A 13,805-nucleotide genomic window follows, 5' to 3' on the forward strand; every position below is an offset into this window, starting at 1 on the left:
CGGCCCTATGATGAAGCATTACACTAAAAAGTGTGTGAGGGCAGTTTTAAGACAAGTGTTGTCTTTTCGCTTGTACCCCATCCTCTTCTAACTACTCTGTATTATTGAAAGTGAAGGATAACTTAATCCCTTCCCCCTTGTCTGTTTCGAACAAGGAGTTTTAATGGTTTTAGCACTTCTCTGTTGAGTGAGTTTTCATTGATAAGGGAGTCATTGAAGGCTCTTTCCCTAGTCTCTCTTTTTTGTGATATTGCACGTGCGTCTGCACTGAAAGCAGTCACAGCATCACACAAGCAGCTTCTAGTGGGTCTATCCCTGGGCTGGCAGCAGAGGTGACCAGAAAAAGTAGCATGGCAGGGTAAGCAGGGTACACACATGTATACTTGGACAGCAGGCATGGCACAGGCCAGAGCGCCGGATGATGTAAACGAAGCTGTCTGGGGAGGAGACATGGCACCAACCATAGTACTGGGGAAAGGGAAGCAGGTGGGACATTATCCTAGAAAGAAGCAGAGACTGAAACAGAATCAGGCACAAGGAAAGGACGTTGCTGCAGTGCATGCTTGAGGGATGGACTTTAAGGGGCCTGCAGGTCAATAAGCAGAAAAAAGCATTTACTATGCAATCGGTCTCGCCTTTGGGACCTTATATGTATTTAGCTATGCAGCACATTAGCCTGGGTGCTGAAACATCTACTGTTCTTTAACATGGAGGGAAAGTAAGCACCAAACTGCGTGACACGCCAGGTTTGGGAACACATGGAGAGAAATATTGCCTTTCAGCAGGAAATGGTATAGTCCGAAGCTCTGTTTTTAATATAAATTCAGAGCCTTTGATTGTCATATCACTGGAAATACAAGTTTGAAAAAAATATTATTGTCTACGGGTGCTTGTGGTAGATAATTTCTATGGACTGGAATCTAGAGAATGCTAAAGTGATTCTGGTATTTTACTGACCTCTGCTGGTCGTTTTCTATCAAGAAAGTTGAATGGAGGCAGTTGCCAGAAAAGTAAAAAAAGAAAGCAATTCTGGTACTATACTGCCTCTGCTGGTCGTTTTCTATCATCACAGTTAAATAGAGGCAGTAAAACAGAAATATAGTCCCTAAGCGGAAGCAGACAAGTCCTAGCGCTGATCTCCAGAGCCCACAAAGTACATACACATATATAATAAGTATATACAAAAGTATATACAAGAGGTCTCGAATGCTCGGCCTAATGAGTGAGGGCGCAAGCCATAGCCTGGTCCATATGGGGAAGGGAGCAGACCACAGGTGCAGGTTGATTAGATAACTGTCACCCCAGCACTGCATTTCCAGCTGTCTTCCATTTACCACGTAGGAGACGTCTAGTCTTCACTCTCATAATTTGAACCGGATTGAAATGACAAACCAAGCGCCTGGATAACCTCTCGGGTGATTAGTGGGCTATACAAATCAACCTAACAAAACATAAGACTTGAGAACGAGGATTTGTAAAAATCCAAGCCCAGCGCAGAGCAGTGGTGTCTCGGTGACTATACATAGGATGGTCAGATTATTCAAAGGTGCTTACCTACGCAGGCACAGCAGGCATGAGCTGGAGGGGGGCAGGGTCAAAAGGTCTCTGCGTGGACAGCAGGCATGTCATAAGACAGAGTTAAGGGTGTGTGTGGGGTGGCTGCAAGTGTGCCTATCCGAACTGCAGGCAGACTGAGAAAGAGGCATGGCATCAAACACACAAGGCAGACTGCACAGATATATAGGACGGAATACCCGGGGCAGAGAAGCACCGTGCAGGGGCCTGCCTCGACAGGCAGCCTGGCATCAGAAGTGTCCGCCTGGACAGCAGGCGCCGGCCAGTGGGGAGGGAGGCGGGCTCTGCAGCAGGGACGCCCCGGCACTGCCTCTGTCCCCACTGATACTGTGTCGGTGCCACGCTTGCTGTCCAGGCAGACACCTCTGCAGCATGATGTCACCGCCAGCCCCCTGAACACAACATGGATTCCACCTCCCATGTTCCCGCAGCCCCCTCCAGCATCCTAGCCCCCATGTCCCACGTAGATGAGGCAGGCAGTCTTGGGAGGCAGGCACGGGATCAGTCTTGGGGAGCAGGCAGGGCACCAGTCAAGGTGAGAAATCAGGCAGTGGGGCCGGATAATGGGTCCATACACGGGGCTGAGGCAGGAGAACAGGTAAGAAGGAGGGGAGCAGGAAAGGATGCGACGTAGCGGGGTAGAGGTGGTCTCACCTCGAGGCCATGGCGAAGCGTCGCTGGCCGCAGCTCCAGGTTCATTCATTCATGCAGCCGATGGGTGGGGGCTTGGGGAGCAGGTGGGGCGCCCGCCCACTCCACCATCTCACAGCCCTCCGGTGGGGGTGCGGGGGCCCTCACAGGACGAGGGGACCCCTGCGCTCCCTCCCCACGTCGGGGCTCCGGGGCTGCCCTCGTTGAGTGTCCTCCATCGCCGGTACCCTGCGCGCGACGAGGAGGGTGTTTGGCTCCAATGCACGAATCCCTGGCTGTCTCTCTCGCTCACCGCACATCTGCTCCTGCTCTCACCGCCGCCCCCTCCTCCTCTCCCTGCTCCTCCTCTCTGCTAGATCCCCTACCACACAGAGACCGCTCAATCCAACCGTGCACCAGCGAGAGGATCAGCATCAGAGGCTGGACAGCTCGCATCACCGAAGTGCACGCTGGTCCTCGTAGTCCCGTGTACCAAGGCAGAGTGGACAGGGTCACAGTGACGTGTCATAACCGATACAGTATCACAGACTGGATTGATGACGATCTCTCTTTATTTATTATCCGTTTCATCCACTGCAGCACTCTCCCTGTTTCTCTCTCGGTGAACTCAGGTCGCCTTATGCGTGAAAGTGCTCATCATTTTGGTCTTTGCATGCTGACACTTGTAGTCAATAGCTGTGAATTGTCGCAAAGTCAGAAAGTGACAAAGGACTAGAGGTGGGCAAGCCGGAGAATTAATTGAGAGAGCTGGGTCAGAGTCGAGGGGCTGTTTGACTGACATCAAGAGCCAAGAATTACACTATTTAACATAATCGTGCAGCAAACGTCACGCACAATATGACAAATACTTCAAATGAAAGGAGAGTGCATTTCTTTATCAAGCAGAAGCGTTTCACCCTGGAGTAAAATATCATAGCATAGCATTGAGTGACATGTATTAGAAATGGTCGATTCTAAGCATTAACTTGTATGCCCCCAGCGCCCTGTCAACAATGCCATTAGTGAATCAAGAGGCGTCATTTGTCATGTGCCCCTTATATGGTGCTTAGAAGTTTATTATACATAGAACCAAGAGAAGTTTTTGTACAGCACACTTGCTGAAGAGATGTCTTTCAATGTGCTCCTAAATTTAATGATGAAGCAAAAGGAGGCACAGTGAAACAAGGTAATTGCCTAGGATCGCACATTTTGCTCAAACAGGGAAGCCGGGATTAATGTTAGGTTTCCTGGTCTCACTTTGTGCAATTCAGCAAATAGATGGGTATGTCATTTTAATTTTAGTTTTTAATTCCATGAGGAACTAAATCAGCCTTGAACATTAGATAAGAGTGTGGGCCTCAGACATGAATATTTGTCTGATTTTGAGCTCAAGGGATAAAAAGGACAGAGCTGGACCAGAGCCCGTTATCTGTCGCGAGTCATTAGTGGCTGGTCCACCTCTACTTATCCATCAATCAGTGTTTGTTAAGCACGACTACTCACCCGTGAGGGCCTCAAGGCACCTTGCTGCAGGTCCTGATGGGCACTGAGGTTCAGTCAGATCCTTCCTGAATTGGGTCAGCGACGGGGATAGCCTGAGGTGGAGAGGCAGGGTGTTCCAGGCTTTGGCGGCGAGGTAGGAGATGGATCTTCCCCCGGGCCTGGTCTTGCGGACCCGAGGGATGGTGGCAAGGGCCAGTTCTGCAGAGTGGAGGTGTCTGTTGAGTACGAGGAATGAGAGGCTTAGGACATTGGGTCACCATATTGTTGGTGGAGACCAGGTGATATGAGGCAGCCCACTGTGGCCAGATGCAGAATTCGAAGGTGAATTTCTCAATCAAAGTAGGGTTGCCATTTCATTCCCCAAAAAATCATGTCAGTCTGTCTTCTCAATCTACGAAGCCCCTGGGCTTAATTTTGGCACTCTATCTCCCATGGCAACATGGCCATTTATCACAATATGGCACCTGCTTGGTGGCCGCAGCGTATGTAGTACCAGCCCTGTTTCCCAGGTATGTCCATCATAGGAGCAGGATGACATGATGCATGTCAGATTCTCAACACGACTACAGATTATGTAAAACAGTTCTATTTAGACTCAATGTATGCATATTTTTCCTTATGTGGCTATCATGAAAATCCATCATGCAGCTGGTACTCACGAGACTAGGTTGGATACCCCTGCTGTAACCATTCATTGGCTTTCCTTTTAAAGTGCACTGTCTGCAGGTGCAATAGTGCAACTTACAATGGATGTGCATTAAGAATGCAACTCCCGCACACGTTATGTTGTCAAATAAAATTCCAGGACTTGAAACTTGGTGTCCTTTGGATATGAAGTAACGTCTCAGCCTTAGAGCGATCTCAATGTCTGGGCCTGATGCCCCAAGGAAAAGATTAGTAAGTAATAGCATCCTGCCCTTAGACCCCAAATATATCCTTAACCCAGTCAAAGGCGAGGTATACTGTCTATCCATCCATCCATCCATCCATCCATCCATCCATCCATCCATCCATCCATCCATCCATCCATCCATCCATCCATCCATCCATCCATCCATCCATCCATCCATCCATCCATCCATCCATCTATCCATCCATCCATCCATCTATCTACACCCTTAAAATGAAATTATGGTTACTACACAAAACTGAAAATTCGCTGAAACGAGCTAGCCTATGGTTAGCTGAACAAACCATATTTTGTGTAGGGTGTGCAATAGTATGTATTTTTCTTGTAAAAGTTCAAGAAATTCCATAAATATTTCACAAAATTATGCTTTTAGAGTGAAATGCAGGTATCCCACAAGACTTTTTTCACTGAAGTAAGTCTAAGAAGATACCCCTAGGAGATTGGTGCAAGCAGAAAATGTCTCAGTGACAAGCTGCCAGTGTTTTGAGATATTTTTCATACATTTCTTATAATACATTTTATAATTACATACAATTTGCCAGCGTAATTACAATTTTATCATGCAAACCACAATTCACATCTCAAACGCAGTGTCATGAACTCACCCTAGAGGTGACAGATGACATTACAAATGATATCAGTGTCTTGTACTGTAGATTTATATAGCGCTTACTACCCTACCGAGGCACTGGAGTGCTTTGCGGAGGGGAAACTTGCTACCCTGTGGAACCCAGAGTTAGAATAAAGCTGTAGTTGTAGGTGTTTCAGTTAGACATGCATTATGCAACAATATTAGTGTTGGTATAGTGAATTGTTGCATGGAATTTCTAGAGTAGAGGACAGTAAGTTAATCATTGTTTGTATTTATGCAGATGTCTTAGTTATGTATTGATCTGCATGCCTAATTGTTTCCCTACTATTAGAGAGAATTGAGGGCTTACAGTACAGAAAGCGTATTATGTAGTACTGGGTGAAATTTAAATTACATTAGTGCAATTTGGGTTATTTTGGAAATTTTGTGTTATACTGTTTACACAAAATTCCCCAAATTATGTCACTACGCCACTTCAGGAACTGTGCCACTCTGTGAAAACGTACAGCAAAAGCGAAACTCGCGGTAAAAAGTTACCACCAAAACAATGGTACAACAGGATGCGAGTGGCTGCTGTTCGTGGTGCTGGTTTTCTAAAAGCACATTCACCCAAAAAATTGATTTATGGATGCATTTCACACTATAGTGATGGATTTGTATTTCACGTAATGGCATGCAGTTCTGCCATGATTTCGTGTAATTACGCAAATGCAAATTACACGAATTTCAGACACACCATTAGTAATATACTATTGTTTAGTTGTCCTAGTATTATGTTAGTGGATGGCAGTACTATTGTTAGATAATTTTGTTATAAATACTTTGGGTCACGGTTACACAGGCTGGGCCACTCATTCAGGTGGCAGACCTCAGTAGGACTAAGAGTTAAGGTCCAGTGGTATACAACAGAAGACATGGATTGACATGGATTAAATTAGTGAGGGTTTTAGTTTCTTGGTGATACCTACATTTCCACTTCCTGTTGATAGTGAGATAATTACTCTATTTTATTATTTTATACCTGATGTTTGAATGAGGTTAGTTGTTTTCAACGTCTTTCTAAACTTTAGTAACAGTAAATTCTATAGTCTTGCAGTGGGACAGAGAAGGATTTACTACTGATTTTATTCTTTTTATATGGCAGAACAGTTAGTTGTGGTGCCAATTTGTAGCATACCATCCTTTTTAGAAACAATTTACTGAGTTTAATCAGGAAACATATTTCTGGATATTTTTGATTATTGCCGTGTGTGTTGTGCACAGTAGTTTGAAGTTAGATGTTCCGGCACCAAGCTGCTGAGGCAGGGTTTCAAGAGTCAGTGAGATGTGCTTGCAAATCTTAAGGTGCAGAACAAGTTGTCTTGCCACTGGGATTTGAATTATTTTGAGTTGTGTCAAAATAGATATTGTTGCTCCAGGGTACGGGCCATGAGCATATTCCAGATGTGATAAGATCAGCGATGCGCTCGCCTGGACTTTTGCTGGTATCTAAGATGAAAGAAGATGCATCGGAGTGTGCTCATAGTTTGGCATGTAGATTTGCATAATTGGTTGACTTGTGGTGTCATGAAGAGTGCTGAATCCATGATGATTCCTAATTTTGTACTTAGGAGGAGGTTTCTGGTGACAGCCATTGTTCTTTAGGTCACTTTAGTAGGATGTTGTTTTTCATCCTCCATATTTAAGGATATCTGTTTTTGAGGCATTGCATGTGAAGTGAGTCTCTATTATCCATTGGTCAGTAGCTCTGAGGCACTTATCTAATTTGGAAGTTGAAAGTCAATTGGCAATTGAAGGATTTTCTCAGTATCATCAGCATAGTATGAGGTTAAAAGAATTGTTGAGTTCTGGGAGTGGTTTGATGAAGACATTGAACAAAAGCAGTGAGGTATTGAACCTTCAGGAGCTCCTCTCTGAATGCTGGATGGTGTTGAGGTGAATAGAGGACCAAAGATTATGTCTGTCCCGGCTTTAAGGAAGGAATCAATCCAGACAAGAATATTTCCTTAGATACCCATATCATTTCATCTGCTCAATTAAATTTAAATTTGATGATATAGTGTTTAATGCGTTTGATAGGTTCAAGAGAATGAGTGCTTCCACTCCCGTTTTGCCGAATGTAGTTCCAGGTCATTCTAAACAGAAATCATCTTTCATCTGTGCAAAAAAACACTTTCAATGAGTATGCCTGAGTATATCCTGTGTGACTGCAAGGACATTCCTCTTTCTGCGTGATCACCCCCACAGTTTTGGACTGATGCTGTTAGTTTTATGACTCTGAGAGTGCAGTGAGGCATGCTAACCAGACCACACTGCCAGTGCTCTGACCCTTGAAAAGAAATGTTTGATTGGCTTATAGCCAATTGGAGTAACTTTACATATGTATTCCACAAGGGCTGCATTACTTATTTAGCCAACCTGGTTGGGATAATGTGAAAACATGTCTCCCAGCCTGCCACCGCAGACTGGCAAAGCAGTTTTAAACTGCTAACTCAACTTTGCCATTTAAACGAATGGCACAGCCCAACCTTTTAATATATATTAAGTCACCTCTACAGCAGGCCTATTGATTCCTAAGGGAGGCTGCTGTATATTAAAAAGTAGGACATGTATTTTTATATGTCCTAACAGTAAAATCAAAACCTTGAGCCGTGAACCAGGAGAGCCCCGCATGGTATCTCACAAAGGCTAGTACAGGCCTAATTTATGAAGGGCAGACACTAAACCAGTCGATCTTATCATAAGCTCTACAATGATGAGAGCAACCAGTGCATAATCAGTGCCTTATTACAGCGACATTTTAATATTCTGGCAAAGGTGCTTTGCACAGAATGCTTATCATGCACAGATTTACATTTTAGAAGATTGACTACTATCAGTATATATCCTGTGCAGCAGATACCTCATTTGGGAATTTTAGCCATTGATGAATGCCAGGGATTAATTAAAATTCCTTCCAAAAAATTTAATTAATACTTGGGAAGATCTAATAGGACTGTATTTGGTATCACGTGTATTTTTTAACAAAGAGAGTAATATGTCTGTCTTGAGAAAGATAGTATACAGTGAAATAACACTATCGAAACGCGTTGACGCACTATTTGCACAATTCGTACTGCTGGCTGGATCAGTAGATACTAAACGAGAGCCAATGTACCGGGTTTCAGTTGGCCCTTCTTCTACGAATGTGCAATCTTGAATGACAAAGTGTATTGTCTTTATTATCTCTCTTTTAATATTTGAAGAATTTGTGTAATTAATATGCTATTTGATTTTTCACTTATCAGTATAAGGGTATAATTGTGCATGAAATGTTTTATTCTATTCAACTGTATTAATTGTATTGGCAATTATGTATTGTTTTTCATAGCTCTCTGTTTTAAAAGAATAACAAACATACTAAGAAAACAAAATATATTTCAATTTAAATAAATAATTGTACTAATTTCTACTCTTGACGCATCATAGGTTTACTGTCTGGGCCTTGTTCGTAGTCACATGCATGAGTCAGAGTGGAAGAAAGACGAGTTGTATGAATGAGTAGAGGTCTTTTTATTGTGGGATGACAGGAACCAAAGGAAAAATCTGTCTTTAACTTGGTAACAGTAAAACCTCCAAACTGTAATTTTTACTGAGGAAAAGCTGGTAGCCTCATTGGCAAGTACAGAGTTATAGGCTTGCATCTCAGCCTAGATAACTTCTGATTGGTACTACTGAAGTTAGCACTTCAAGATATCAAAATAATCATTACATTAAACCCAACTTGTTGCGCAAGTCGAATTCAATGTAACTTTTAAGAAATGCAACTTATAGAAAGTTGCCACTCTGTTGCCTAAGATTTCCAGTGGTCAGTCTCTGCCCACAAGATAGCCTCCTGCTCTCCTGGGGAGAAGTGTGAACGACTCCCAGGAGTGAGAACAATAGAGACCTGCTGTTGGTAGATGTGTCACCTCTCCCTCGCAGGTAGTCACACAGGGTGTGAGCCCAGAAGTCAAACGTCAAAGGAGAAGCCGCCCTTGAAGGGCAATTGGAAAAAATACACACAATACAGGCCGCTCTTTGCTGAGGTAGACAGGGGAGACCAGTTGCCAAACTGTTTCTTCGTGGGCGTGTAGTCCTCAGGTAGCCGCACCACTAGGGTGCTACCAAGCTCCTCAAACTGAGAGAGGGGTTCTCCCATCTTGGGAGTGGGCAGAATGGTGCAATCTGGGGGAGCTAGATGCCACACATTACAGGACGTGGTCATCAGGTGTGGAGGGTCCTAGTAGCCCACTGATTAGTAACCGCTGCATCCCCAAGAGCACGTTCTGAGCATGCATATGGGACCTCTGGCACCCAGACCTCAGAACACATCTGGACTGGACAGAGGACCGAAGAAGGACTGCCATGCTGTTACCGAGACCTGGCAAGAGGCTGCACCAACTGGTGGTCTACATTGATTTTGTTAATTTTGGTGCTTAAAAATTCATAAAAATAAGATCTATCTTTTTAAGTTGGTTTTTTCCTTTGTGTTGTGTGACTTTCTTATTTTGTTGTTGTAGTACTTCTAAATGCTTTATACTTGTTCCTTTGTATAAGCCTGGCTGCTCAAAGCCACAGCTACCCAGGGTTGAGCTAAGATTTAGCAAATGAGCCTGACTGGACCCAAGTTGGTATCGGGATGGTATTATGTGGTGAGGTTACACAACCACGCTATATAATACACCACTTTCCTCACAGTGACATTGTATATTACCTTACCATTGACATTATCAATGACATCACTATGGATACATTATTATTTCTTTGTTTGTATATTGCTGAATTGCTACGTTCTGTTATTTACTAGGATACATATTGTGAGTCTGCATTTGGAATGCAAGATGAGGGGCAAGTTGTGGTTCGCTCTTCTAACTGGCCAACATCAGCATTTTTTTGACTATGTTTTGTAACATGATTTAGGTTTAAAAGTGAATTACCAAAGTTTGCTTACAAATATATGTTGATTTCTTATGAGCGGAGTAAAACATAACTTTCCATTAATACATATTTTTAGGAATCGACTTATTTATGATATAGATCATAAATCTTTTTTGTACCCAACCCCTATTACACACAATCTTCAGCTTTGGCCAGGCCCTGCCCTCAACCTCCTGGGCACTCAGTGTGGACTGTGCATGGCCATCCCCACGTCCTCTCCCCAACTTCCCTTGCACACAACTCTAACTGTGCCTTTACCCGACTTCGCAGCACACAGCCTGTAATCTTGTGCATGCCCAACGGCCAGGTCCAACACCAGCCTCTGTGCCACCAAGCCAGGTGTACAAGGCCCTCAGCCACGGATAGTGGAACTGCTGTCCAGGACCTTAGACCATGCACTATAGTCTCAGCACAGGGCCTGGCTAGCCTCAGGATCCACAGTGTTGGGGTGTCTGGTATGTGCTATTCATAGTTACACTTTGAATATTTATATTAATTTAAGAGTTGTTTTCCAGATTTGAAAAAGTTGTCTATTTCTTTCCAAAAATGTATGCGGATCTACCTGCAAGTCTGCAGATCTGCTGACTTAGATATGGATCTGTGAACCCCGTCAGAAAAATTGGGGCTTTTCAGTGATTGCCAAGTAGACCTCATGTTACCAATACATTAATAAAGTACTTGTTAGAAGTAGTAAAGAGAGTGAGCTTTGGGCCAGCCCACTTAAGCTATTTACTTTCATGTGTTTTTGATGGTTTTCTTTTTCATGGATGGGCTGTTCATCAAGCCTGTGGCGGTTTGTGGCTTGTTACATTGTGCTGTTTGTGTTCCCATTGGTGATGGTGCTCAAGCAGTCCTTTTGATAAGCTGCAGAAGCAAGCCACAGGATATGTAGCTTGTAATTCAGTGTCAGTTTGTATACTTGTATGCATTTACGTCACTAACGTGATGCCATTTTAATGGCCAGATCATGGCTATTTGTTTTGGAAGTGTACCTTATTTGACTTTATGACACGCTAAGGGTATTTACTAATCAATCTTGCAAGGTCATTTATTTTATGTTGCTCTCTTGATAACATTTGTTATTTATAGAGTTGTTGTTCCTTAAAGAAAAACTGGATGCATTTCAAGAAATATAATCAAAAGTTTAAGTTTCATTTGCTGAGAGTAGGCTGTGGTCCCTTGGAATGCTGCCTCCGCTTAAAAAATATTTGTTTCAACAGTCACATTGGGGAACGGGTCCCACGAGGACCACTTCCTTTTTGTGAATGGTTACCACTACCCTGGTGGTGTGGGTAAAAAAGGAATGTTTTGCGACTGTAGTTCAGTCGCAAAACATTCATACATAGCACTGAGATCTGATTCGGTATTTGGAAGGGACACCCTAAGCACGCCCCTTCCAAATACCGAATCGCTAAACACAAGTTGCGGTACGGTAACATGTTAGCTAATATCAATCAGTGTTTCGTACATATGCATTTGTACATATGGTCCCAGGAGAGGAAAAAATGCATTCTAAGACAAAAGCCCAAACAGAGACAATGACACAGGCGTAAGGGCACTTTGATAAACTTGAAAATGCCCTTTTGCATAGGTTAGTCAAACATGCACATGCTTTAAACTTGCAAGCAAATAGGGAAAAACACAGGTATACCTTACACATAGAATTTCCATATGCGGGCTCACAATACAGCAAAGTAACCGTAAACCTCTCACACAAATAAACCCGCTTTTATACAAACATACTTAAAAAGAACAAAAAAGAGAATACACCCAGGAACGGACAATGCAGACTCCCTGCCTTGCAGATTTACAGCTCAGGACGCACACACTCTAGCGTACACCCATGTATGTATTCATTATTTATTAAAACTGCAGAGTGCTTATAACGAAATCAATAATCATTACGGCTGACCTTCAAGAAACCGTCAATATTCCTCTTTTAAAGTCTACGTTTAAGCCTCACACAACCTCGTTCAGGTCCACCCAGCCAGACACGCTTGTGCAGTTAATTGTTTACACTAGGCCGACGATATTTGACGTTCATTATTACACGCAGGCACTAATCTTATAAAGCAGGCAATTAAAGCCAGACGACATGGAGAAATCTGCTAAGCACGTTTCATACGCCAGCACCCATGACATGCCGACCCTCCTCCCGGCACATTCCCCGGTTACAATTCTCACAGCTCCTCAGGACTTATATGCATAAGCTCTAAGGTTTACAGGCGTACAATTAGACTCTCATGGCATTGAACGTATGTTTAATGAGACACACCACACTCAGAAGCAGCCATGTGCCAAGTGCAATCTCACGCATGCAAAGTCCCGTGTGAGGCCTAACTCCATGTGCAGAGAAAACCAGACCCACACAGGCCACATGCGACATCCCGTGTTACAGGACAATGCGCTTAATATAGCACAGGCCTGAGAGAGCGCAAAGTTATGGTAAGAGGATTAAGGGTGCGAGCCACAGATGGCCTCCTCGGATTAGCCACGCCCCTATGCTTACTCTCCATTTCTCTCACGCTCCATTGCTTCGCCTTCCTCTCTCATAAAATAGAATGTCCATTGGAGTTCTCAAGGCACAAGTCGGGGGTACACGTGGTTAGTCGGCGTCTACCCACTATTTTCATAGGGTAGGCGCCGTCCACTCTGCCAAGAAGCTGGTCCCCACTGAAATATGCTGAACTTGTCCAGGTGTATTTTTCAGACATGGGGACAAGTTCAACAGATCCTGCGCATTGTCTGCTTTCCATTCCCAGCAGGGAGTGCAGGAAGGCTGTGGGCTTTTTTATTTTCATCTCCAGCTGGGCCAAAGATATAGAGCCCGGACCCTCCAGGGTGACCCCCCACCCCAACCTCATGCAATCCCACAATCAAAACTAACCAGTCCAAGTGTGTGGGAAAAACGGCCATGTTTAATAATCATTAAAACATTCATAAACATGACAATAACAATTTTTTTAAATTCACATTTAACATTCGATATTCACAATTTTAATATTTACAAGTATTACCACTGATCATAACCACCGGTTATGCAAAATCTACTTCCTCCAGCACCAAGGGGCCCTCTGGCTCGCATTTCCTATCTGAGAATCACGCAAGGCGCAACCCACCTGCGTCCTTGAGTGGTGAGACCCCAGGCCTCGGTCCTTGTCCGTCATTTCCGGGGGCCCACCCCTCTACCACCAGGCTGCCAAGGAGGCTTGTGTGACCTGGTGCCCTTGACTCCCCAGCCGGTGTCCCCATTCTCCCTGGGGAGAGTTTACCGTCTCTCCCCTCAGTGCTGGCCTTGGGAGTATATAAGCAGGCTTCCCGTTAACCCTGAAAATCAATGTTCTGTGGCCTCTTTCCGCCACTAGGGTGACCAGGGCCCACAGGTCCTTCACCCTCCCCACCTGCAAATAAGTTCTGAACAAAAGACCAGATCCCCTTGATCCACACATCTGTGCCAATGTCTGACAAATGCACGCCTAAATACTGAGACAGAAAACCAAAACCGGTTCAAAAGATATGTAATAGGGCCTAATCAATAGGTACCTGATAAACAACAAGACAAAACTGGAAAGAAGTGGACAAATGAAGATGAAAAACACTCAAAAACATATATAGATATGATAATAAATCTTTTGT

General features: G+C 43.9%; 1 protein-coding gene across 6 annotated transcripts in view; it reads right to left on the reverse strand.

The window, feature by feature from the left end:
• Positions 1–13,805, reverse strand: part of GRAMD1B (GRAM domain containing 1B) — a 950,052-nt gene that overhangs the window by 475,597 nt on the left and 460,650 nt on the right. The window contains exon 1 of one of the 6 annotated variants that reach the window (XM_085647258.1): positions 2,230–2,561. The exons of 4 other annotated variants lie outside the window; for them this stretch is intronic. In XM_085647258.1, coding sequence (XP_085503384.1) covers positions 2,230–2,278 — 49 coding nt within the window. In that variant the 5' untranslated portion in view covers positions 2,279–2,561. Of the gene's footprint in view, positions 1–2,229; positions 2,562–13,805 lie in introns of those variants that run through there. One more of the 6 variants, XM_085647259.1, reaches the window with a different exon arrangement.

The sequence above is a fragment of the Triturus cristatus genome, chromosome 3_2, assembly GCF_964204655.1.
Source record: "Triturus cristatus chromosome 3_2, aTriCri1.1, whole genome shotgun sequence".
Taxonomy (NCBI): Eukaryota; Metazoa; Chordata; class Amphibia; order Caudata; family Salamandridae; genus Triturus; species Triturus cristatus.